Source organism: Dipodomys ordii, unplaced genomic scaffold (genome assembly GCF_000151885.1).
Source record: "Dipodomys ordii isolate 6190 unplaced genomic scaffold, Dord_2.0 Scaffold12, whole genome shotgun sequence".
Taxonomy (NCBI): Eukaryota; Metazoa; Chordata; class Mammalia; order Rodentia; family Heteromyidae; genus Dipodomys; species Dipodomys ordii.
The window spans coordinates 29,227,910-29,253,956 of record NW_012267228.1 but is presented as its reverse complement, the minus strand read 5'-3'; the positions used below and the strand labels follow the sequence as shown (position 1 = coordinate 29,253,956).

Here is a 26,047-nt window from a genome sequence, read left to right as displayed (position 1 = left end):
AGCAGGCATCCAGATAATGCTTTCATCACAGGGCTGTTTGTGAAGACTTGCTGAGCTGACACACTTCAAAGAGTGGCTGGCAGGGGCTCAGCACTTACTAAATCTCAGCTATTATTAGCAGTTACAGCTCTGCCTCGTGAGGTAGAATGAATTGTCATTATTTTTGCTATTTAGTGATTTGGAAGCTAGGACTCTGGTAGTTCATCTAATGCATACCCCGGGACTTGGCTTTTAAGTTTTAGCCGGAATATTAGTAGTGGTCAGATACATGCACTTAGTATTTCCCTAGCCTCGATGTTCCTGTCTATTTAATGGAGAATGGGTTGGGCTATCACTCTGGTAAGAAGAGGTGAGAACAGGAGGTACACTTGTACATATGCCTCCAGGATTATGTTGTACCCTTTCTGTGATCACATTTTATGCTCTAGGAAATCAACAGTGGCTTCTGCTTGGTGGCTCATTTGGTTTGTTTTTGTCTAAAATACCAGTGGGCAGCAATTCAGTCCTGTCACTTCTGCTGGAAAATGATTTTTCTGCTCAGAGCTGCCTAACTTATTCCCCATCGTGGGGGGAAAAACATTCACTTTGTGTCCTACGGAATAGGCCCATGTCTGGCAAGCTAAAGGCTCTGATAAGTGGATGGTATTTGACAGGAGGCCAGGGAATTGGCTTTCTTAGGTAAGGACTGGCAAAGCCAGCCTCATTCTCTCAACATCAGCCAATTGAGCAAGAGGAAGCAGAGCCTCAGGTCTCTATTGGAAAACTCCTCTCGTCAGACAGAGTGATCCTCACAGCTGGCACCATACTCAACAACTATTAATGAATCCAGTGTCTTTGTGCCAGGGTCTAAGCAAGAAAGCACATGGACTCTGAGTCCTTCTTTTGCTTCTTCTTAGTGGGCATTTTTAGTGGAAGCTGCAATAAATGCCCTGCTTTCTTTGAGTATGTATTGTTTCAAAGATATTGATTGTTAACACAACAATAGGGCAGGAGATCCCAGACATGGTCATTAGCTATACCAACCTCACTTGTCACAGAGCTCAGAGAAACACTAATGGATAAACAAGGTCGACAGGAACACCAACAGCCAGATCCGAACGTCCCAAGGTGGCAAAACCTTAGCCAGACCTTTCTTTCCCTAAACAGCACACAAAAAATCATTAGTATTGATGCATGGGGTAGGCAAACTAGACACTGAACAAGAGTGACTCCACTCCACTTTAGCCATCTTATTATGAGCAGTAGGTCATCTGCCCCCTGTGTGTCCAGAGGATGGATGCAGTAAGAAAATCCGCAGTCACATGTGACTGCAGAAAAGCAGAGTGCTGTGGAGTCAGGTTTATATCTAGGTGGCCGAGGCCAACGTTCAACGACAAAGAGTGTCTTGACAGAGTTTGAATGCGGTGCATATGCTGTCTCATTAAATTCTATGATTGTTTTGTTGAAAATCGTCTGTTATTCCTTCTTAGAGGAACGAAGGCTCAAACAGATGAAGTTGTTTGCCCAATTTCTCTTCCACTGTTAAGTGTTGAAGTTAGGGTTCAGGCTATTCGTTCATGTCTGAATGGGTCTTTCGCACTGTTAGCACTGCAAATCCCATATCCTAAAATCCTCTGGGTCACAGGCAAAATAGGGTAGTGTGTCATCCTGATGGAATTCAAGATGGACCCCTCAGAATCGTGGAGCATAGAAATAGGGAAACAGATTGCAAGTGTCAGATCTGATTTCACACATATGCAGAAAACAGGAACTCAGTGAAAGGATCTCTAAGGATCTACTCAAAGTTGGGTCAGTAGCATTGATGACACTAGAGGATCAGGGTGCCAATGGCTCAAGTCTGTAGTCAAGAGGCTGAAATCTGGAGGATGTAGATGAAGTGAGAGTGGGCAAAAAAAGTACAAGAGGCTTCACCTCCAAAATTATCAGCCAAAAGATTGTCTGGAGGCATTGCTCAAGTAGTAGAGTGCCAGCTGAACAAGCCAAGACGCCCTGATTTCTACCCTAGTATGAGCGTATAATGATGATGATGGTGGTGATGATGATGATGATGATGACAATGATGATAATGATGATGATACCAGAGGACTTATTAGAAGGGCATAACCCTGGCTACCATTTCAAACTCACAGATCTGTATTTTAATACGATTTTCAGAGCATTTCCATGAACATTAAAGTTCACTAGGTCACTAGCTCTACCACGTTCCCAAATAATACAGAAGGAGGATTCTCATCCTTTAGGGACCTTTACCTGGGAGCCCATGATGAGTGTCATGAGGCGCTTTGTGGTCAGGCTCATACTCATGCTGTAGACTGATTTTTACTGAGAGTTGGGAAAGTAGTGTTCTGGGAGAAAGAACACAGGCTCTGAACTCAAATCCACCCAAGTGGGATCTGCTAACTGTATCTCTGCCATCGGATGCCTGAGTGGCAGGGGGAAAGCTGGGAACTCTTAGGCTCTTTGGATGAGCACATAAAACGGTTAACAGGCTCTTTGGATGAACCTTAGAAGTCTCAGTGGTTCTTGATTGTCACTGTCTTGCAGAAGGAATTGAGTGTTTTAAAAGAAACTGAAGATGCTCTGCTCCCTCCAGAGTTGGGTTTTATTGGCTCATGGTGGGGCTTGGACATTTGCATTGTTTCCAAGTTCCCTGGATGATTCCATTGTACACCAAGAGTTAAGTCATGTATCTTCCTCTTAAGGGCAGTGGTGGTGTACACAGGAAATAGCTCGTGGAGCCCCGGCCAGAAGGAGTATGTTACATTCTTCTTCCCCAGAAGAATGCCACCTCACCTACCAGCCCCAAGGCTGATCGCAAAGGGGTGCTAAGAATTCTCCAGGAAAGGCAAGATATCCATAAATCTAGGCCTTGAGGTACTCACTAAAATAGTCTCACAAGGACTTAAAATAAGAAATAATCAGACAACAGTGCCCACAGGAACCCAGCTTTAGGTTACTATTCAAGACCCTATACAACTTGTTGTGTATAACTCTCCCTTTAAAAACAAATCATTTTTAAAGAAGCCTACCCTTTAATGACCTCTCAGCGGATAAATCTTTCTCAGGACACGAATCCTACAGATTCCCCACAGTCTTTTCAGATACAACTTGCCCTTCCTCAGGACAGCTAATTACAACACCTGGTCTTAATCAGCACCTTCCATATTGTGCGCTGTAAAGGAATGCGTTTCAGCGGTGAGCACTGAGCGGCTTCCACACAAGGGCATCATAAGTTATGCAATGTCATGGGGCTTCACAAACAAGCTCTCAGATAGATGCTAATGATTCCATACCCCCCCAAAAAATCCCAAAAGAAACAGAATATTTTTTTGCTTAATTTTTTATAGGTAGTAGATGAAGTTAGCCAAACAAATGCATCTTTAAAAGCCACATTTTAAAGATGCAATATAAAGAGATAGGTAAAAAGATCAATAGCAAATCACTCTGTTCTTCCCAAGCAACTGTTAAGAAACTCTTTCACTTTTCAATGTGTGTAGCCCCATCTGAGCTTCTGGCATGGAAAGGGAAAGTTGTATGGAATCTTAGAGTTCCCTCCCTGTTTGCCTTCTCTCTCCTGCCTGTCTTCGTTACAGACACCTGACAAAGGTCAGGTGATCTGGTCTTACATCCAGTGAGATAAGGATTATTGGGTGAGCTAACCAATGCTTTGTTGGTACACTCCGAAATCTTTGCTGGAATTCTAAACTGTGTAGCTTAACAGCTATTCCCAAACTGCTGTTTTTCTGTGTTCCAAATCCCCCACCTCTTTGTCTAATTTACTTATTTTTCCACTGTCTTCACAAATCCTGTTTGCATGGTACACTGCAGATTGTAAACGATATATTCAAATGAGATCAAACTTGATAGATTATGTAACCTATTAAATGAAAGGGGAAAATGAGGTAGAGAGAAATATAGATACTTGTTCAAAGTCACACTACAAGAAACTGGCAAGGGATATGCTCAAAGTGACAGGAGTGGCTAACAGTTCTTCAATCCTGCTTTAGCCATCGCCTTCTGAGTGTGTTCTCCAGATTCTCATTGACCCATGCCATACATTGTGCAAGCTCTGCTATACAGTGTTACCTGTACCTGCTGCAAAATCTCCCTATGGGTCTTTGATCATTCCCTGGAACTGAAGAGCTAATGATGTGCTCTTGCCAAAGATGATGCTTTTGCCAGTCATTTGGCCTCTGGTTCAGCTGTACCAGACAAGAAGAGGTAATGGACTGCAGATGAAGGAAAAAGGGAGAAGATTTCTGTCAAGTTCTCTGCCTACCGTGAGGTCCCCTACGTGTTCTGAGTTTGCCTTTATGGATTTTTCTCACATCTCTCCATTCATACCTGCTAGTTTTACCTATTTCTATACTCTACGGTGCCTCCCAGCCCCCATTCAGTTGGTCAGAAAGAAGCTCATCTATATAACATACTTGTCCCTTTAAGGTTCTAATAGGACATGAAGCAAGGTTCTTATTTCCTGGTATGACCTCAATAGATATAATTACTTTTCTCATTTTTTTGTACTTTTTTGGGGGTTGGATGAAAGAAAAAAAATTAAAACTTAACTGGATACCATTACTTCCCGGTGTTGTATACATTTATATAAATTCTATAGTTCTCACAATAGAACTAAGGGACACATTATTATTCTTTTGCAGAGAAAGGAAATGCTACAGATGTGAGATGACTTACCCAAGGGCTCCCAGCCAATAAGTGGAACAGTTAGATTGTAAAGTAGGTCATATTTTATCTTCTATTGTTTTGGGGAGGGGTTATGGAATAAAGACTAGGCTGAGACTGCCATTTTGAGCAACAGTAGAGATGAGGTTGTTAAAAGTATCACAGAACTTATAGCATAAGTGGATTGTGATTTTTTTTACAAGCCTTGAGTTAAGTAAGAAGAGAGCAGAAATAAAAACCATATATTTAACATAAAATTTAACATCTGATCCTACTTTGGAGAAGACACAAGCAGAAAAGGAAAAAAAACAACCTACATCATGCTTGAAGCCAATTGTCTCAGCCAGTTCAGGCTGCTATGACAAAATACCATACCACTGGTATGCTTCAGCAGGAGACATCTGTCTCTCACTCACAGCCCTGGAGGTTGACTAGTCTAAGTTCATGTTGACAGCCTTGTATGGTTTTGAGGCAGGCTCTTAAGCTGGCTTATAGACAGACATCTTTTGGCTACTGCGTAACATGAAGAGCTGGGGCTCTGGTAAAGTGTTTCTTTATGAACAAACCATTAACCCCATCACAGAGGCTCTTCTCTTATGACCTCATCAAAAAACCAAAAGCTCCACCTCCTAATGATGTCATGTTAGGGATTAATGCTGCTACACAGGAATTCACTCAACAGATGAATTTGGGTGGGGCATAATTATTTTTAGCCCATAATACTGATTCATATCTTCTAAGCAGTACTTTTATCTGATTATTAACTATTTGATGGGAGAATAAATAAACAGAATAAATGGTTATGAAATATGTTGTCTTTGTTATTAATTCTGAGTCTCTAAAACCAAGACAGAAACATCTGAGATCCTAAACCTTTGAATTAATCTTCTAATCTAGGAACTGAAATATGTTTTCTAGCATCACATCATAAGCAATTTCCATTCATAAAAAGCGCCCCCAAACTCCCATAGTCTGCCTTAAAGACCCTTGTCATGGGTCTCAGAAGTTCTGAATGAAAACTCTTTACATTGAAAAAGTTGTTTCAATCATCAGAGGTGCCAATGTCTCTCCTAAAAATAGGAATAATCATGCCTTTTCTACCTCATGAAATGGGTCATTTTTGAGGATTATTAAAAACACAAATGGCTATACAAGTGTGAGAAATCATGTTTATCAAAGCACATTTACATTCATAATTGCATTTTATCCTGAGAGCTTTCTGCCAGGCGTATTTCCCTACCTCACCAGGGAAATGAGTGAGTATGAAAACCAAAAAGGTGAAGAATCCTTTTGTCAAAAATCTTGCAAATATTCATGAAAATCAACTTCCTTCTTTACTGCCATCACAAATGAGACCTTCCAAATTGGTGGCCTCCCTAGGCATTGTCATCTCTGTCTGTCTGTCTGTCTGTCTGTCTGTCTGTCTGTGAGTGTGTGTGTGCTTGTAAGAAGGAAGGAAGGAAGGAAGGAAAGAAGGAAGGAAGGAAAGAAGGAAGAAAGAAAGGAAGGAAGGAAGAAAGGAAGGAATGGAATGGAAGGAATAGAAGAAGGAAATGTTTCAGGAGCAAAAAAGGTTGTTTTTCTTTTCATCACAAATGTTCTGGCTTTACAGTAAACCTTAGCCATTGGGAATGAGTCTAGAAGTGGCCTTTCATCTTCTCTGACTTCCAAGACCCATTTAAAGTAACCTGGTGATGAGTAGAGTCCTAGGGTACAGATGGAGCAGTGTTGATCCATTAAAAATGTTCAATGCAGAAAACACTATCCACACGCCCCCTCCCCATTCCTCTCTCTAGGTCAAATGCTTTGGCACAGACAGCATTTCTTCTGAGCATCAATGCTGCTGAGATTTCCTCAAAGAACTAGGTTGCTTTTCTTCCTCCCAAATAACAGAACTGTGTTATAAAAGCCAGAAAACAAAAGACAAACCTGAATGCGTGGTAAAAAGGAGGAGGGGGCCCACTGTGTTTGCCCCATGCTTTGTTTGGAGGCTCTTGTAATGAGAGCATGTCATGGAAAAATCTTCTACTTTAAAGTCTGCCTAAACCTGGAGTTCGCATTCAATGAGGGCTGACTTCCAGCTGCTTCCTAAGTATTTTAACACTGTGACAGAGTAAAGTGTCTTCCTATTTTCAACCCTAGCAATTTGGTTCAAGCATGATCTCAACCACTTTCAGCTTTGATATTTCTAGCCTCTTCTTAGGCTGTACTTTTTTTTTCTCTTAATGTCACCAATCATGTGTGAAATTCTGTTGCAAAACTAATCTTTGTGGGAAATGGTATGTAATGGCTTCTTTAAAGAGAGACAGATAGAAAGAGAGGGGGCAGTGACTCTGACCTTTGTTGTTGAGGTACATGCTTTTCATAGTGTAATACAAATAGTAACATCCCTTTCTCAAGGTCAACATAGAAATGGGTTTCTGCTTGCGCAAGAGAAAGTCTTGCAAATTATCCATATGCCTCAATTTCTAAAATCTATATGGTATAGAATAATGGTTGTACCTGAAAGCCAGCTATACTCCAAATTAGTATCTATCTTATTAAACTAATACTTAAATGTTAGGGTCTAACTGATGTGAAAAGATTCAGAAATATCTAAAGGCTTTGAATGAGGAATAATGTGGGGGTATTTACATAATAAGGTGTGGTTGGCTGTGGTAGTGTTTAACACACACAAACACGCACACACACATACATACACAATCAACCTCACCTATCGAGGGAGGTCTCACTCAAAAGCAGCTGTGACCACATCTACAAGAAGTGAAGTCAGAAACCACTAACTTAAATTTTTATTTGTTTTCCTTTTTGGGGAACAATTATGCCACCCGCAAAAGAGTAAATTTGTAAGACTTCATTATCATTATCTCATGAATTTTGAAACTTATCCCTTAAATAAACTTATTTCCATATAATTACAGCATCTCAGAAGGTTGTTCGGAGACAGAGACAGGAAGCGAGAGAGGGAGGTAGAGAACAACTATTTTGTCTTTAATTTTAAGTTTGTATTAAAGAATCTGCGTTACTGGTATATTGATCAAATTTGGAAAAGAATATGTCTTCCTTTTTTTCATGTTTTCAAAAAACAACATTTATTCCTTGTGTAATATCCTACTATCTGCCATGCTTTTCTTTTTTTTTTAATATTGTGAAATACTGTACAGAGGGTTACAGTTACATGAGCAAGGTAATGAGTACATTTCTTATCACGCATTGTTGCCTCCTCCTTTGTTTTTCCCCTACCATCCCTTCCCTCCCACCTCTACATCTACATCCCCCGCCACCTAAATTGTAAAGTTTGTTTTTCGACTTAGCATCTTGTACATCTCATTGTTGCAATGGGTCCACCTGTATCTCTATTTAAACAATTTCTTTTTACCCTTCCCCTCCCCAAATTATGCCAACATCAAATACAGTGGGAACAGGGCTTATACCGTGGGGAAGGGACAAAAAAAGCAATAAAAAACCACATGGTACCTTATAAATATGTTAGAAACAATAACAAGCAAGAAAAAAACACTTGTGTCCTTATCTTGGGGTTCATTTCACTTAACATCATCTTATCTGACCTTTTCTGCTTGTCTCAGACATACACTAGTTATTGCAAATAAGGGAAACCATGGGACCTATGTTTCTTTGGGCCCATCAGAAAGAATGACATTGCCCCATTTGTTAGGAAATGGAGAGACTTGGAAAAAATTATATTAAGTGAAGAATTTGTCTTCTTAAAACAAGAATTTTATATGTATTTCAAGGAGAACTCTTAGGAGATAATCTGTATGGTCCTGAAGTTCTCAAAGATTTCTGGTTCCTTTATATGACCCTCCTCAGCTGTATTCACCTGTCCCAGTCTCCACTCCTGTTATGTAGTTATTTTTTGGTTGTTTTTAAAATATCACCCAGATTCTTTTATAAGAAAACTTACCAGTAATGACTCCAAACAATAAAAGGGGAATTTGAACACACAAAGTCCTCCTTGAATCATTCTTTCCTCTTGTCAGTGAGGACAAGAGGAAAGAATCCCATCACAGGTCACTCACCACAAATTAACTAGAGATAAATGTTTCTCTTGAATGTCTCCAAACAGAGGAGTGTGGTTGTGGGTGCTGATGGCTCTCAGGAGGCTGAGAGCTGAGGAGCGCAGTTCAAAACACATCCTGGCAGAAACAGGCGTGGAATTTCTATCTCCAATTACTCACTGTAATACCAGAAGTGGTACTATGGCTCAAGTAGAAGGGTGCTAGCCTTATCTGGGAGCTGGTGACTCACACCTGTAATCCTAGCTACACAGATGGCTGAGATCTGAAGATTGCAGTTCAAAGTCAGCCTGGGCAGGAAGGACTGTAAATCTCTTATCTCCAATTAATCACCAGAAAACCAGAAGTGGCACTGTGACTCAAGTGGTACAGCATTCACCTTGAGCTGAAGAGCTCAGGGACAGTGCCCAGGCCCAGAGTTCACACTCCACCACCGACAACAAACAAACAAACAAACAAACAAAAAGAGTGCTAGCTTTGAGTGTAAAAGCTAAGGGAAAGCACACAGGCTCAGAGTTCAAGCCCCACTATTGACGAAGAAAGGAAAGGAAGGAAGGAAGGAAGGAAGGAAGGAAGGAAGGAAGGAAGGAGAGAGAAAGGAGAAGGAGAAAGAGAAAATGGAGAGAAAGAAAGACAGAGAAAAAGAAAGAAGGAAAAAAGGAAGGAAAGGAGAAAGGGTAGGAGGGAGAGAGGGAAAGGGAGAGAGAAAGAAAGAGCAAGAGGGACAAAGAAAGAGAAAAAAGAACAAACAAAAGAAAGGATTTCTCTCTGCTGTATTCTGATATTATCTTCCCATATCTTGCCTAATTATTTTCCTAGTGTACATCATTAGAGGTGGAAGCTGGTGACCCAGTCACCGGCAAATGTACAAAATGCTGAAGTGTTCTAACCATCCTCCCCCCAAAACCCCCAAAAGACCTTCCCAGGACTATATACCTGTGTCTCCCACACACAGGAGCCTGGGAATCTGAATTAGAATTGTTCTAGCTAGTGTATTAAAAGCTTATTTCATGATGTGTTGTTGTTTTTTTATTATGATAGCCATACCATTAAGTATTTTTTCCTACTTCTCTTATAATTGTGGACAGCTGTCCACAGCACCAAGTTGAACTTGAATGGCTCAATCACACATACTAAATTTTGCTTGCCTTTTCTGTGCTTATAATTAATATGCCAGTCATAGCAACATTACAGTGCTTAGCTTTGCTCATGTATTTGTATCTTTCAGGCACATTCTCCTAGAGCTAACTCTAGCCTTATTCTGTCTACTTGGGTGACTTAGGTCTGAAAACATACTGATTTTGAGTCACACCAGACTTTCCTGGATCCAACCAGCCTTGTGTTTTCCATCTTGGTAGTAAGAAGTGAGGCACAAGCTTCTCTCTGGAGTGTTCTGGGCCAACTGTGCATTACTATGACCACAGCCACTACCTTCTGTACTTCCTGTAGGGGAAGGGGTCAGGCCCGATGGGAAGGGATGACGATTCAGATAGTATGATGCCCTCAGTTGCGGAGAATGTGCAGATACAGAGACTTCATCCAACAGGGGTGCACTCAGCAAATTACTTGCCCTCCAACACATGCCTCTTTACCCAATGGAACTTAGCTGGCTCTCTGCTGTGTTGACAACCACCCACAGCTCCTCTTCCTGCATGGAGGTAGAAGCCTCCTAGATGCCTTACTCTTATTTAATGACTGTTCATCCTTGGCATCTGTGATTTTTAACATTATAAAGTGTTTATAGAGGCAAGGAAGGGTACAGCACAAGAATGGGTTATTTTCTCCTTGCTTGGACAGGAGATTCCATGCAAGCTGCTGACTGGGAACATCTGCCTCTCCTTGCTCATCCATGAATCTCATATTTAACTCCAAGTCATGAAGGCAAGATCGATGGAATAAGTAACAAAAGTATCCGTGGTGACTGAACAGTAAACTCTTAAATCACTGAACTTCAAGTGCCAAGGAACAATTATTGAAAACACTGCATTAAAATCAGAAGAGATAAGAGGAGGCTTAAGTCATTTTAAAGGGTCCATTAGTCTTGTAAGTCTGAGATGGTGCACTCAAAACATGACCTGGTCTTAAGCAGTGGAAATATCACGTATTCTCTCAACTCATGCAAGCGCATGCCTCTGTGTGTGTGTGTGTGTACACACACATCGGACTCCAATGGAGCTAGGACAGGGCTAAGGGTCTAGTCTCAAAGAAGGATAGTTGTTTAGACAGACTGCTTAGGAAAGTACTCTTCTTGTGTAAGGGGAACACAGGGGAAATTAAGTTAGAAGGGAAGTAAATGTTCTGCTTTTGTATCAATGTCTCCTCGCCACACTAGAGCATCACCGTGCTCTTCATCTCTCCCTGCTGGGGACATGTCCATCCCCTTCCCACACATTACCAGAAAAGCCCAAGAATGCAGCAACCCTTTCCTCCTGCTCCTGTTCTCCCTGACTTCATAAACCATTTGCAGTTGAAAAATGAAGGGAGCAATGGCCAACTTAATTTGCAAAGTAAAAGCATTGCTTTGAAAAATTAGCCAAACTAGATTAAAGAAAAAAAACTAGATTCACACAGAAATACACACCACACGTACACATGCAACGCACACATCTGAATGCACACACATCTGCATGCTTGGTCTTAGAGCTTGGCAAACATTAGGTGCTATTTAATTTGAACATGCCAAGGGTGTTCTGCTCAATTCTTTCTGCCCTAGCTCTTTGCACCACACATTTTATTAGAGACAGTTGGAATGTCTAACAGCTTGAGTTGAGGGACTGTACATCCTGGAAGAAACAGCATTCCTGAATGTACATCATTTCCAATATACATCATCTCCTCCAATAATAGAAAGAAAAAAAACATTTCCAGGGTGAGAATTATAGGGAGACTGAACCACGGACATGACACTGAAGGTGACTTCCGCATTGCCTTTCAAAGAGTAAAGTTTCAACGGAAATAAGTAGGACATCACATTTCAATTCGGACTATTAAAAACTTGCATTACACAATGAGACCAATTACCCTGTGAATCGCCCTGCTTCACCAGATAGCTTGTCTAGCCTCTAGTTAATAAGAGGAGTGAGCTCAAGGAACATTTTCCAATTGTCACAAAAATAATCCACCATAACAAGAATGCCCTTTGACCAGGACTTGCAGATTCTATTCCTTCTCTGAGAAGATCTACTTCTTTACTGTAATCTCATAAGGAATTTTTGCAAAAGTCTGAGAACTTAAACTAGAATTATAATCTCCTCCTCTCAATATCATTTCAGACTTTGGAATTTATTTTAACCCCCAGACAGGATCCTCACCTACTTCCTCATTTATAAAAAAAATGCATGCATGATAAACAACATTCTATTAGTTGCTAATAAACAAGCTTACCACCTCCATCACTAATTCCCAGGAAAGAATACTGCTCAACTCTGCATTCAGCTTCAATTTGGCTATGAAATGAAGATTGTCTGGCATCAACTTGGGTTATTTTAAGACTTCTTTTCTAATATGACATCAATTATAGGGATATCAAAGCTGCTGTCAAGACAACCCGAGGCATTTACCTTCTGCGAATTAGGTACCTTCCTAGTTTCTCAAATGTTTCAAAGGCTCAGGAAAAAAAAAGAAGGAAAGAAAGAAAGAAAAAGCACAACACACAAGGAAATAAACGCCTCTAGTAATGGTATCCGATCCAAGTGTATCCGAATATTTATTTGATCTGCCAGAAAACTCGAGACTGAATCTCCAAAGCAACCCCCAAATCCACTTGGAGCATTTGCATCTTAGTTTTAAAAAAATCACCGCCTAGCCCCCTTTTTCCTTCCATTGCTCCCACAAACCTTCCGACCGCAGATAGATGCTCTTAAAGAATGTCCGGATGGCACTTACAGAAAGAAAGCATCACTACAGAGAGGAGGAGAGAAGATCTGGGGTCTTAGTCCTGGGGTTTTCTTCCTCCTTGGTGAAGGGTTTTTGCCTTCCTGCTTAGCAGTAAGTTGCAGAGTTACTGTACATAGATGTACAGCTCTCAGCCCGCTAGGGTGCTCAACTCAGAGCTCAGACCCGAGCCTCCACACGCTTTCTGGAAACGCAGGCATCTCAGTTGAAAAAAAAAAAACAACAAAACCTAAGGTCTGTCTCCACCGCCGCACGAAAACTCAACCGCACACATATTGAACAGCCCCGAGGACCTCTAAAGGTTTAACAGAATATGCATTTCTGTGCTAGGCTGCTTCCAGCCGAGGAGACACAGTCTGAAGGAGTATTTCCAGCGACTTGCTCACTAGCTCGGTGGATAGCGTTTGCCCTTTCTGCCTCCGAATTAGGGGGGCAAAGTCCTAGTGCTTAGGGCAGCAACAGTGCGGGAACTTTTGTCTCCCGGTTAAGTTAGCCCCTGGCTTCACCACGTCTTCTTCCTCTAGCTTGCAAACAAATCATCATAATTACAAAAAAGCCAACTTCATGCCTAGAAATCAAGGCAAAGTTGATCCAGCCCCTCACCCCCCCCCCAGTCTCTTGCTCTCTTCCAACTTCCAACACGTCCACGGGGAATTTCACAGCTCCCCTGCTCGCTGGCAGAGCTGCCGCCGCCCGTGCGTGGAGGTGGCTTGCCTGCGATCGATTTCTAGCCGCTTCAAGATGAAATAACAATCACCACCACCAACCACCACCATCACCACCACCAAAGAATTGGTGGAGGGCTTGGCTGCTTGCGGGAGGTGCTGCGGGGACCCTCGACCGCACCCCCGCGCCCAGTGCCACCCCCGGAGTGACCACTCACCAAAATACATCATGTGTCTCATGGATCGGACAGCTGGACCCCCACCGCGGCGTGTGCAGCATCGGCTGGCACCCCAGGCTGACGCGCGGAGCAGAGCCGTTTCATGCTCCGCTCGGTGGCCACGTCCCGGTCCCCCTGGCCGTCTCGGTTCCCGGAGGGCGTGGAGAGCCGAGCAGCGCCGGCCGCGGTGGCCGAGCGTGCCTCCTTCTCCGCGGGATGCGCGCCTGCCGCCGGCCCGCCTCTGCGCGCTACGATCCCCGGCGGCTGCAGCGCGCGCCCCGGCCGCCGCCAGCCGCCCTGCCCATCCTTACTGTAATCCGACTCCTCCTGGCGATGTCCTTGCCGCGCCAGTGACATCAGGACCGGGAGTACTACGAACCGACACCCCCACCCACCCCGGCTCTGCCCCCTCCCTCCCCCCTTCCACCAACCCCCCCTGGCTGGCAACCGCTCCACGAGGTGCTCTGATTGCCGGCTTGGACCAACCATGGCTCTCGGGAAGCTTTGACGGAGCCCAGAGACTTGGGAAGGGGGGGGTGGAGGGAGGGGCGCCGGCGTGGGGGGGGTCCTCTCTTAAAGAGAGAAGGGTCTTGGATGGGATCCACTCGGCCGCCAGGCAGGGGAAATGCACCCGTGGACGGGAGGGGACCTGGTGGAGGACAACTTGGCATTAATGAGACGCACTTTTCTAGCGCCTCTCTTGCGGATGCTGGCCATCCGCTCCCACATCGCAGCCTCCCCTTCCGAAATGGGGAGACTGGGAGAAGAGGGGAGATGCTATGTGCCTGCCCTGCCCTGCCTGGGCTCGGGGTTGGAGGTTGGTTGATGTTATTGTGGGTGATGTGTGATGGTATTCAAAACAGGCATAAAAGCGGGACTCAAACGAACTATTTCTAGGGTAGTAGGTGTTTCGATTTAGAAAGGATCTGATTGATCACCCAAAGTCATTCATCCTTGATTGTTTCTGAGTTAGTGTGACCAAGAGAGATAAAGAAACAACGCGATTAAAAAAAAAAAACAAGCCAACGACAACTAACAAAAACCTCAAGTCTCGTTTTCACACCATCCTATTTACCTCCTTCTGTCTCAGGAGGAAAGGCACGGAACTCTGGGGCTGAAATGATCTTGAACCCCCTAAAGAGGAGACACGTTTGTATTTACATCATGTCAAGACAAGACGACTCGCCCCACCATATCGAGATGAACAGTCAAGAAAAGCAAAGCGTTTGCAAAGTCTCTGGGCCCTCCCATGGTGTCATGAATGGCTGCTCTTCACTTACAAGGGGGAAAAAATCCTTAAAGCCCTGAAATGATAACTTGTTCGACGTGAAAAAAATAAACCCGTCCAGCAAGCTCCACTTCCTAAGGACTCAGCCCTCGGAGAAGCTATTCACCTACTGGATGGGCTCTATGGTTTGAAGAATATCTATGAAGAGTTGAAGATGAGCAAAACATGGTAACCTCTGGACAGGAACAACTGGTATGTTTTTCATCTGGATTTTTATAAGCCGTGTTAGCAAATAGTTCTATATAAAGATATTACAATAATCCACACTATTTCCTCGTACAAGTCTGTGTCTTTTGGTGGCTTTCATGGGTATTGGAACTAGGGGGCTGTAGCTCATCATAACAGCTTTCAGTTTAATCTTTGGGGGAGGGGAGAAACACCCTTTAACCCCTTACTTGCTCTGAGTGGGAAGAGTACTCTGATCGACAGCCTTCCTGTCTTACACACTGGATTATAAAGAATTTGGTAAAATCAGATCCAAAGTGAACCTTGGAATAAATCTAATGCTGTTCTTTTAGAAATGCCCTTCCTTTAAATCAACTTGGAGGACAGTTTAAATAGTAAGGTTTTGTATACTTTTTATACTTCTTTCTTGAGGTTAAAAAGACAAGCAATGCACAGGAAAATACTTCAGTGTTTCTCTTGTCTGACAGACGGAAATCTCTCCAAAGTTTAGTGAATGGACCCTGCTTGAAGCACAAGAAGCCATTTGTGGTGGAGCTAATTCATGCAACTGTTTAATTGCGTTGGCCGCCTACTGGGGCTAGGGGGCGCTGTAGTTTAATGTTAGAGGTTTTGGTCCCTTTGAGTTCCTGTAGTTGGAAGATGCAAGCCTTAATAATAGAATTTAAAACAGGAGATTTGAGGCACTAAAGGACTGACCTCACTGCCAATGACACCTTTGCAATTGTGTGATGAGTTACAGTCACGGATACTTCCTCATGGATCATATTTCTCACAAGCAAGGTTACATACAGAAAGGTAGGCATTATCTGTGTCCTAAGTTTAAAAACAAAACACAAACACAAAAACAAAACAAAACAAAAAACCCCTGAGACACAGACATGCTAAGCACCATTCCCAGTAAGGATACTGTAAGGAATTAGTGTCCTATTGAAAAATTCATGTTAAAAGTCATTCAACAGGTTTTCCTTACTCAAATAAGCATGCAATTTGTAATGGCTCAGGTAAAGGTCTTCCCAAGGAAGGACATTATTACAGTGGTCCAAAAACAAATAGATTTACATGACTATGACTTCAGGCATAGAGGATTTGGTGATGGAACCAATCTCGGCTCCATCAATGGAGAATTGTGCCTAATCTGCAGCAGGAAACCACCAAAACAGTTTGGCCTCCAAGGAACAGCTGAGAGTTATTTCCCCTTATGGAAATTTGTCCAACCAAAACAAAAACACCAAACAAAAACAAACAAAAACAAACAAAACAAACCACAAAACAGACATGTCCTCTTATTTAAAAAGTGTTTCCCTTTTGCTATTAGGAGTTATCTAAAAATTGAACCCTCAGACATAATCTTAATTACATTTGGATGAAAATAAGTAATTTTTGTAATTGTATACTTTGTTCTATTTCAAATGACTTCATTTAAGTGTATTTGTCAAGGAAAAACACGTGTGCTGTGTTTTTCCCTTTGATCAACATCTCTCAAATCATCATTTCATCCCTTAACCAGCTGACAGTAACCACCATTTTCCTCTGTATTTCTGTGAGCTCATTCTTTTTAAACTCTACATCTACATGAGACCAGGCATATTTTTTCTTTATGTGCATGGCTAATTTGACTTAATATCCTTCAGTTTTATCCATGATATTCCAAATGGCAGCACTTCCTTCTTCTTCTTCTTTTTCGTTTTTTTTGGGGGGGTCTGGTAGTGGGGCCTGAACTCTGAGCCTGGGCGCTGTCCCTCAGCTCTTCACCTCAAGGCTAGCGCTCTACCACTTGAGCCACAGCGCCACTTCCGGCTTTTTTCTTTTTGCTTATGTGGTGCTGAGGAATCGAACCCAGGGCTCTACCACTGAGCCACCTTCCCAGCCTGTTCCTTCTTTTTAAAGACTGACTAGTATTCTAATGTGTATGTATACCATACACATACCATATTTTGCTGTTGTTTGATACTGATGATTGAATGGTGAATAATGTTACAATGGACAGGACATGACAGTGCATGTATCTCTTCACTAAACCTGTTTTGTCTTGAAGTACAATAACATCCAAATGAAACTACAGCGGATGTCATTTCTTCTTTTTTAAATTTAATTTTATTGTCAAGTGATGTGCAGAGTGGTTACCGTTGCATACATAAGGCCATGAATACATTTCTTTTCAGTGTTACTCCCTTCCTTGTTTTTCTCCCATTTTCCTTCCCTTCTAACTCCCCCCCTCCAAGTTCTGAAGTTCATTTCCAACATATTGTCTTCTATCTATCACTGTTAACTGGTTCACCCTTTGTCCTTTGTCTCACCATTTTGTTGTTTCCCTTCCCTTTTCCAAATCAGATAAACTTATATACAAGACAAAGGGTACCAAAATCAAATACTGTGACAAAAGGGGATGAACCAAAGAGGGAAAAGGAAAGAAAAAAAGAAATAACTTTGCACAGTGCATGTAAAATAACAACAACAACAACAAATAACAATAACAAAGTAAAACCTCTTGTTTTCATATCTTGGAATTCATTTTGATTAGCATAATTTTATATGGTCATATGTACATACCTATTGAGCTATTGTGATCTTCTGGTAGGACTATCTTAAACATATACTAATTATTACAAATGAGGGAAACCGTGGAGCCTATGTCTCTTTGGGTCTGGCTTATTTCGCTTAATATGATTCTTGCTAAGTCCTTCCATTTCCTTATGAGTGGAGTACTGTCATTCTTTCTGATGGAAGCATAAAATTCCATTATATATATATCACATTTTCTTGATCCATTCATCTACTGAGGGGCATCTGGGTTGGTTCCATATCTTAGCTATGGTAAATAATGCTGCAATGAACACAGTTGTGCTGGTAGCTTTAGCATGGCCTTGTTTGTGGTCATTTGGATAAATGCCCAGAAGTGGGATTGCTGGGTCATAGGGGAGCTCTATGTGGAGTCGTTTGAGGAACCTCCATACTGCTTTCCAGAGTGGTTGAACCAGTTTACATTCCCGCTCTCTGTGTAGTAGGGTTCCCTTTTGGCCACATCCCCACCTGTTGTTACTAGATTCTTGATAATGGTCATTCTAACTGGAATAAGGTGGAATCTCAATGTGGTTTTGATTCACACTTCTTTTATGGACTGAGATGTTGAGTATTTCTTCATGTGTCCATTGGCCATTTTTATTTGCTCCTCAGTGAAGTTTCTCTTTAAGACTTTAGCCTACTTATGAATCAGGTGGTTGTTTCTTTGAGGATTTGTTTTTGGTGGATTTAATTTTTTGAGCTCTAAGTATATTTTAGCTATGAGGCCCTTGACTTTTGTATGTGAGGCCATTTCTTTTTTTTTTTTTTTTTTTGGGTCCGGTCGTGGGGCCTGAACTCTGAGCCTGGGTGCTGTCCCTCAGCTCTTGAGCTCAAGGATAGCGCGCTACCACTTGAGCCACAGTGCCACTTCCGGTTTTTTTCTTTTTGCTTATGTGGTGCTGAGGAATCGAACCCAGGGCCTCAGGCATGCAAGGCAAGCGCTCTACCACCGAGCTACCTTCCTAGCCCCAATGAGGCCATTTCTTCAGAGCCTCTTCAAATGTGGAAATATCTAAGGGAGAAGCAGGTCAGTTCATCCCAGGCCAAGCAGAGTGTTCACCTGTTTGCCAGATAGAAATGCCCCTTTCATTATTAACATAAAAGAAGCCCTCAAAACAGTTGTGTACTTTAGTTGAAAAGTGAGAATTGTCTCTGGACGCAAAGATCCAGTGAGTTGTCCTTTCCATGTTCTCTTTTGTCACTTTTAGGGTTTCACCAATCTGACCCCTTATTCCAGTGTTCTATAGTTTAATATAGCTGTCACCCATCCCCCAGTACTTTACATCCTTCCCTACTCCCTAATTTTCCTCCATAGAAATTGTCATTGAGTCTTCCTCACTGGGATTCAATCTCCATGAAGGCAGGGATGTTCACCTGCTCAGTGGTGTGCTGCTTCTGCAGTCCCTAGAAGGCAATCTGATGCTTGTTACTCCATAAACACATGTGAGTGATCGATCATACTAAGAGCAGCTGTCCTGTTTCTGGACATTGTACTTTTCTAGGTGCTTATAGACTGTCAGTTCTTTGAGGTGGATGGTGTTCTGTGGAAAGTATTTACCCAGATTGAATTTATCCATGCTTTGTAGCAGCTGTCTTAAATTTCAAGCAATACAGATGCCAAGTGGTACTGCAGGCCACAGTTTGGGAGCTTGTTTGTCCTTTCAAATTCCAGTCACTGCACACAGGAGTGATCTAGCACTGAGTTAGCATAGCACAGTTATGTCTTCCCTTCCTTCCCCTGTGTTTCAGCTTAGTTTGCCTTTCTCTCCTGTCTATATTGCAGCAATAAAATTTTATCCAGTGGTGCTGACTTGAGGTTTTCCAATGGACAATCCATTCTCAATATTGGATTCTCCTTTATTATCTCTTGAGTCTCTCTCTATTTTGTCTCCCATGGTTGATACAACCTTTCACAAACAGCTCTTTATTTACTTCTCCATTTGTGAGTGTTTTAACCTTTATGGTCTTCACCTCTATCATATGACTAGAATTCTCCTGGAGATAAGACTCTCTAAGTGAATTTCTCTACTGGCATTGTTTCGTTTCAATCCTTGGGTCTCTGTTCAAACATTATATCTCCTGAGAACACATTTCTATCCATAAGACCAAATGATGTGCAGCTTGATTTATTTTCACATAGCACAGGATACTAATTCCTAACTCTATTGCTGAAACCTGCTTTTACTTGTCTTGTCAATCAAATGAAAAAGAATGTTCTTTCTTTATCACCATGATTAACAGAAGCCAGTCATTAATAAAATGAATACATTTAACATTTTAAATATATTTCTTAATGCCTATTATTTTGCAGGCATTACTCTAGGGGTTGGATAAAGAAAATTGCAGAAAGTGCAAAGGGGCAAAGGTATCAGGTACCTTGTAGTTATCACACAAAACAATAAGGCCAATATGGTAGAGCCAATAAATGTTGAGTAACAAAGCTTTAAAGTCAAGTAGATAATTTAGGTTCTAATTCCATCTACATTCAGCAAGACTTTATAGATCACTATAAGCACTTTCAATATGACATATATAATATATCTTTGAAGTAACAATATTTCACCTACTATGAGATTCACTATAGATGATGTGTAGAGAAGAGGCTTCAGAGAAAGGATAAGCTGTAAAGTAAGCAGACAGGAGGCCAATGAAGGACTGAGAAAAGAAGTAATGGGTTAGGCCAAGTAAAAGCAGTGGAGGTGGTATGAAATGTGGCCAGATTCTATAATTATAAGAAATTGGGTCAGTAGCATTTCCTGATGGCTTGTTGGCTCATCAATGTAAGAGAAAATAAAGACTACTAACTTTTACAAGGACAAATTGGAAAACCATGCATGGGTCAATGTTTGGAAGTTGTCAATATGGATCTTGGCTATCATTCATCGGAGTGGTGATGTGACAATGTGTTATAGAAGCCTGGGCATATGGGTCTGAAATTCTTAGGAGATGCTTGTGCTTTATATTTGCTTGGAAGTCAACCTTTGCAGATGCCAGTAAATCTATAAGACTGGATGATACTGTCAGGGAAGGATGAAAAGGATAAAAAGAAGATGGCCATCCCTGATCCCTGGCACAGTGTAAGAGCAGAAATACAAGTCTGTGGGTATTTGATGAGTAAATGGTTGTTGAAAGCATGAAAACTTGTTGAATAAATACTGTTGACATGTATGACGTGTGAATGAGTTAGCCTCCAATATACCATCAACCGCAAGTCAAAACCATCTGAGAAGTGAAGAAATGATTTGTCTACACAGGAACAAATACTAAACTCAATTCATAAATGTAGTATTAGAATTGACTTACTTTTAGCTTATGTAAAACGGTCATAAATTTGTACAGAAATTTCATCATGGGATTCTCAGAATGCACCTATGGAAATTGAGATCTTATTAATACTATGATAAGAATTAAATCCTTCAAATGACATAATATTCCTAGACTTGGATTTCCTTAACTTTGGCAACAAACTTTGGTACTGTTTTTCATGATACACGTAATTAGTAGGGACTCTTGGAAAAAAGATTTATTAAACAGCATTAGTAGCCCTCTCAGAATTCTTATCTTAGAACTTTTTGTTGCCTATGAATAGTCATTCTTTCAAAAAAAAACCGTTGGGCACCCACATTCCAGGTGCTAAAGTACAGGAATGCAATCATGTGGTTTGCATTATATACATGTCTATATTTCTATGTATCTGGTAGGATGTGGAATCGTCTACCTCTCAAACACAGGATAGGGTGGAATTCATTCTTCAGTTCATTCATGTGTTTGCCACATTGTATGTTAATTAACTCCCACAGTTCAGTGGACATGTGGGCAAATGCATACTGCCATATCTAGTGCCTCCAGTGAGGTCCAATGTGTGTACAAAACTTTTTATCCAATGAATAAATTTCTCAAAAGTCTTCTACCTCTTCATCAGGCTCATTATGTGTGAGGGTAGAGTTATAGTATATGCATTTTTCCTCCTTTTCATGTATACTTGTGATAGAACTTATTTTGAAACATAGGCACAGCATTCTGACGGCAAGTGCATTCTTCACTTCTTATGAAACCAGCGGTACTCAATCACTGTACCTCCATCCCAGTGGAGTTCCTAATCCTAATCCTCCCAGAACATCATCATCAGATTCAGTTTCCACCTCTACCTACCTCACAATGGTGATTAAATTTCAACACATGAGCCCAGCTTGATAGTGCTTGCTTGCCTGTAATCCCAGCATTGGGGAGGTGAAAACATGGTATTACAAGTTTGAGGCCAGCCTGGACTATGTAGTAATATCACCTACCTCTTAATTAATTAATTAACTAGTTAATTAATTCAGCACATGAAAGCTTGTAAGTATACCCTCAATCTGTATCCAAATGATCCATATGCTATAAGAATAAAGATATGCACTTAAACCTTATCCCCATATTACCATAGAGATACTGTAAAATAATTTTTGCTTTGGGGCTATAATGAGAAAAATAAAAGTTACTTGAGAACAAACAATGTGATCATCTGAAAGTGGATCTGATGACCAAATAGCTACCAAAGGACTGACTAATGGGTTGCATGTACTGTGTGAACACATCGGACTAAAAGATGATTGTTGGCCTGAGAGGGATACAGCGCTATCATGCTCTTAAGAAGACAGCACAACTTACCACTTGTAAGGTGTTTATTTCCGGAATTTTACACTCAATATATTTTGACTAAAACTACAAAATGTGCTAGCGTAGGGGGGAAAAGGGATTACTGTAAGCTCTTCCAAAAATGTCCTTTTACTACTCTCCGTAATCTGTCCAGCTGTCTTTCCCAAACACCCACCACTGCTCAGACACTAGATTTTCTAAGATGCCTTCCCAGGGCTTAGGTTTGATACATGCATTCCCTAAGTGAACTTTTCATCACTCGCTGAATAAACTTATTCCTCCGATTGTGTTGCAAAGACCAATTCAGTTACCAGCAAAATCCTCCTCCCCCAACAGAATGAAGGCTCTTTGGAATCTGAGAAAATGTCTAATGTTAATTCTTTGAATGTTTAACACCAACCAGGACGTTGCAGACAGGTACTGTGAAGGCAAACGGAGCGCATGGAGGGTTGGGTGATGGCAGCAAACTGCTAACGTCAGACGTGTGTCAGACTTAGGCACAGGACTTGCTTAGAGGGAGACAATGGCCTGAGAGAGTGGAATCAGAATAATTTTAGGATGGAGAGAGTGGTCCCAAAGTGCCAAGAACCTCAGTGCTGGTGAGTCACCAAGAGACCCATCTGGATTTCTGTGGCTGGGGCTGGAAAGGAGGTAAATAGGGGAGCCAAGGGCCAGAGTGGAGAAGACAAAGTTCAGGCAAAAAATAACTCAGGGGTGTCATCAAACCCCTAGATGTCCTCCTAGGTGGATCCTTTATTATTATTATTATTACTATTTCTATTATTATCTTTAAGTAGCTGTACAAAGGATTCTTAACCATGCATCTGCTCTGATGGAGTGTCCTGATTCCTTATATTAAGAAGCAGTACAAACTTTCTGAAAGTTCTCTGACAATCTCTCTTGCCTTTCCTTGTCATATATTTTACCTAGTTTTTGACATGCGAACCTCTCTCTGTCCTCTTGCTTTGTGCCTATAGGCATGTTACACTAAAAAAAAATGAAATAAAATAAATGAGCAATATATTTTACATTTGTCCTCCCCCAGATCATATGATCTTGTGCTTCTCTGCGAAGAAATTCAATTATTTTAACGGTCATCAGTGGAAAAATAGTAGAGCCTATTAACACAAATCATTCAACTTGAATGCTTCAGCCAGTTCTGCAGAATACATGAACTGTATATCCAAGGATCCATGTAAAAGGGAAAGGTGACAGAAGTGATAAGTGAATTCTGCAGGGCATGTATGTAAGAGCTTGGTCAATGAGGATACATTGGGATATAGGGAAGCCTGGATAGTTCAGGCTAGAAGGAGACCCCATGTCCTCTCTTAATTCTGACCCGATTCATGTAATGAGTCAGAAGCTGACAAATAACATAAAACACAAGTGAGGCTGTACATGATGTGTCTAGGAGCCTAGGAACAATTAGAGATTTTAAGTACAAGGTGTTTCCCAAGATCTTGGAGCAAAATCAAGTCGCACAGGAAAACACAGAGGCTAGTATCAGATGCGATGTTGCATTCCCTGTTAAAGGATTTGAATTTTATTTGACAGGTAAGGTGGGATGAATAGATACATGAGTGAACTTTAGAGTGTTCCCAAGGACAGGAATGTATTAATATGCCTCTGAAGATATTTGGTGACACAATAACGTGAGTCAATACATCTTGGGTAGCAGGCAGAAAGATCTTCTGCACTCCAGAGGTTTCCAATTTTTTTAAAAATAAGATTCATTGACAGTTCCTGGACATCTATTTGAGAATCAGCTTTCCCTACCCCAGCTCCAAAACAAATGTGCTAGCAAAAAGAGTAGAAGAAGTAAACAGTATTCTATTGAATTTCTTCTCTTGCCTTCAAAAATATAAACACGTAGCTCTTCTAAGGAAAACTGAGTACAGTTCTAGTAAATTTGGATGCTTTAGGTCACGGGCACTCCATTTTTATATACACTGTGATAATAACTATATAGAGTGAGCAGAGAAACAGAACAGCTGCCATTTCGATGGTGTAGAAATCCACAAGGTAACTGAACGTGTTTGCACGTGTGCATAATTCTGTACCTGCAGTCAAGTGCAGTAGGTTGGAAATTTGTTTGGCTTCCTCTGTCAAAAATGTCCAAAAATACATAAAGGAAATGTGTAACTGGAAAACAAAAGCATTACATTTTCCACATGCTTCTAATGATATTTCACTCTCATCTGGGTTGTATTCAAACATACCAATAATCCTAAGAGTTCATCGGTGACCCTTTTTTTTTTGTGGATAAGACAACTGGATGTGATGTTTACCCTTGACTTGAAAGTGTCAGTTGTAGAAATCTAAAATATTTGTCACCATGAATACCATTTAGCTGCTGTGCTACCCAAAGGAACTCTGCACCAGCCACATGTGAATACGACTGAAGGAACTTAATTAATCTTGCTGTCACTTCCGTGATGCTTTTCATTAGTTTTCCTGCTATCTGATCAACCCACGCTCTCCTTATTGGAAATGGCTACCCACAGCCTCTTGTGAAAATATTTTCAAAAGGTAAACAAAGACACACCTTTGTGGTAAGGAGTCCCAGACACCATTACTGCTCTTCTAATAGGAAGGCAGTTCTCAATAGTCATAAGTATTACCACATCACAGACAATGTAAATTGTCTCCAGTTGAGAAACTTCTTTAAACTATGCACAGATGTGTGCTTGAAAGGAAAGGTCATGCTTTGTATTCTTTTCAGGATACTGATGTTTAATGTACTATGAGGAACAGTACTGACTAAACACAGACTATCTTTCATCCCAAGTGAATATTTTCATTCACTTGCTGGAAACCCGTTTAGGAGAAAGAAGACAAAAAAAAAAAAAACTTCAGTAGTAGTGTTGGCCCTCTCTATACGTCTTATTTTTTGAAAGATTTGTTTAATGCATGCGTTTTAAATGTCATTTTATGTACATGGATTTTAGTGCTAAAAGCAGTCTAACTTACTATAAGAATAGAGTGGTTTTAGAAAATGTCATTACATCTATTAACTATATATGTAAATGTGTAACTATCAGATAATCATAGAGAACTAAAAATGTGAGTTCATTAGCAACTAGCAGCACAAGATGCTTGGTGGTAGACTCTGATATACAAAGACAAGAAGATAATGTTGCCTCTTTCTTCATGAAGCTCCCAACTAGTGCCATTGACTTTTATTCCCTTGTATTTATATCCTGTGAAGTCCCTCTGGAACTGAAAGAAACTGGTCTGTGCAAACAATGGCATGGTGTGAAATGACTGTGCATTGCGTTCCGGGTTAGATCATAAATCAACAATGGGGCTTCTGCTTCTTTCTCCAGGCACACATTCTCAGTAAAGTCAGCTGCCAAGCTATGAGGGGCCACAAGAAACTCTATGTGTGAAGGATAGAAAATTCCAGTCAGCAGCTAGCATCAGCTCACCATGACTGTGAATAACCACCCTGGAAGTGGGCATTTCATTCTGTGTCAACTTCAGACAACTTCAGCCACGAGCCACTGACATTTTCACTGTAGTTTCATGACGAACTCCAAATCAGAACCACCCAGCTAAAGAACTTCTACATTTAAGACCTGGAAGCAATCAAAATGGGTGTCTATGGGGAGAGATGGGAGCATAATGCAGCTGTATATTTTGTGCTCAATATATGCTTATGGAGAGATGTAAGAGTATGCGGGAAAGAGCATGGAAATGCCTTCTACTTAGCTTCCATTGATACTAGGACATGAGGAAAAGTGGTCCTGATACCCCAGATTCTTCTCTTTATACTTGTAGCATTTATTTTCTTTTTTTTTATTTTATTTTATTTGTGAACATACTGTACAGAGGGGTTACAATTGCATGGGCAGGATAATGCGTACATTTCTTACCAAG

At 41.2% G+C, this 26,047-nt stretch overlaps 1 protein-coding gene across 1 annotated transcript in view; it reads right to left on the bottom strand.

Annotated features, from left to right (window-relative positions):
• Window positions 1-26,047, bottom strand: part of Znf385d (zinc finger protein 385D) — a 680,575-nt gene that overhangs the window by 317,433 nt on the left and 337,095 nt on the right. Inside the window, 1 exon segment of the mRNA XM_013010375.1 lies at window positions 14,126-14,157. Coding sequence (XP_012865829.1) covers window positions 14,126-14,157 — 32 coding nt within the window.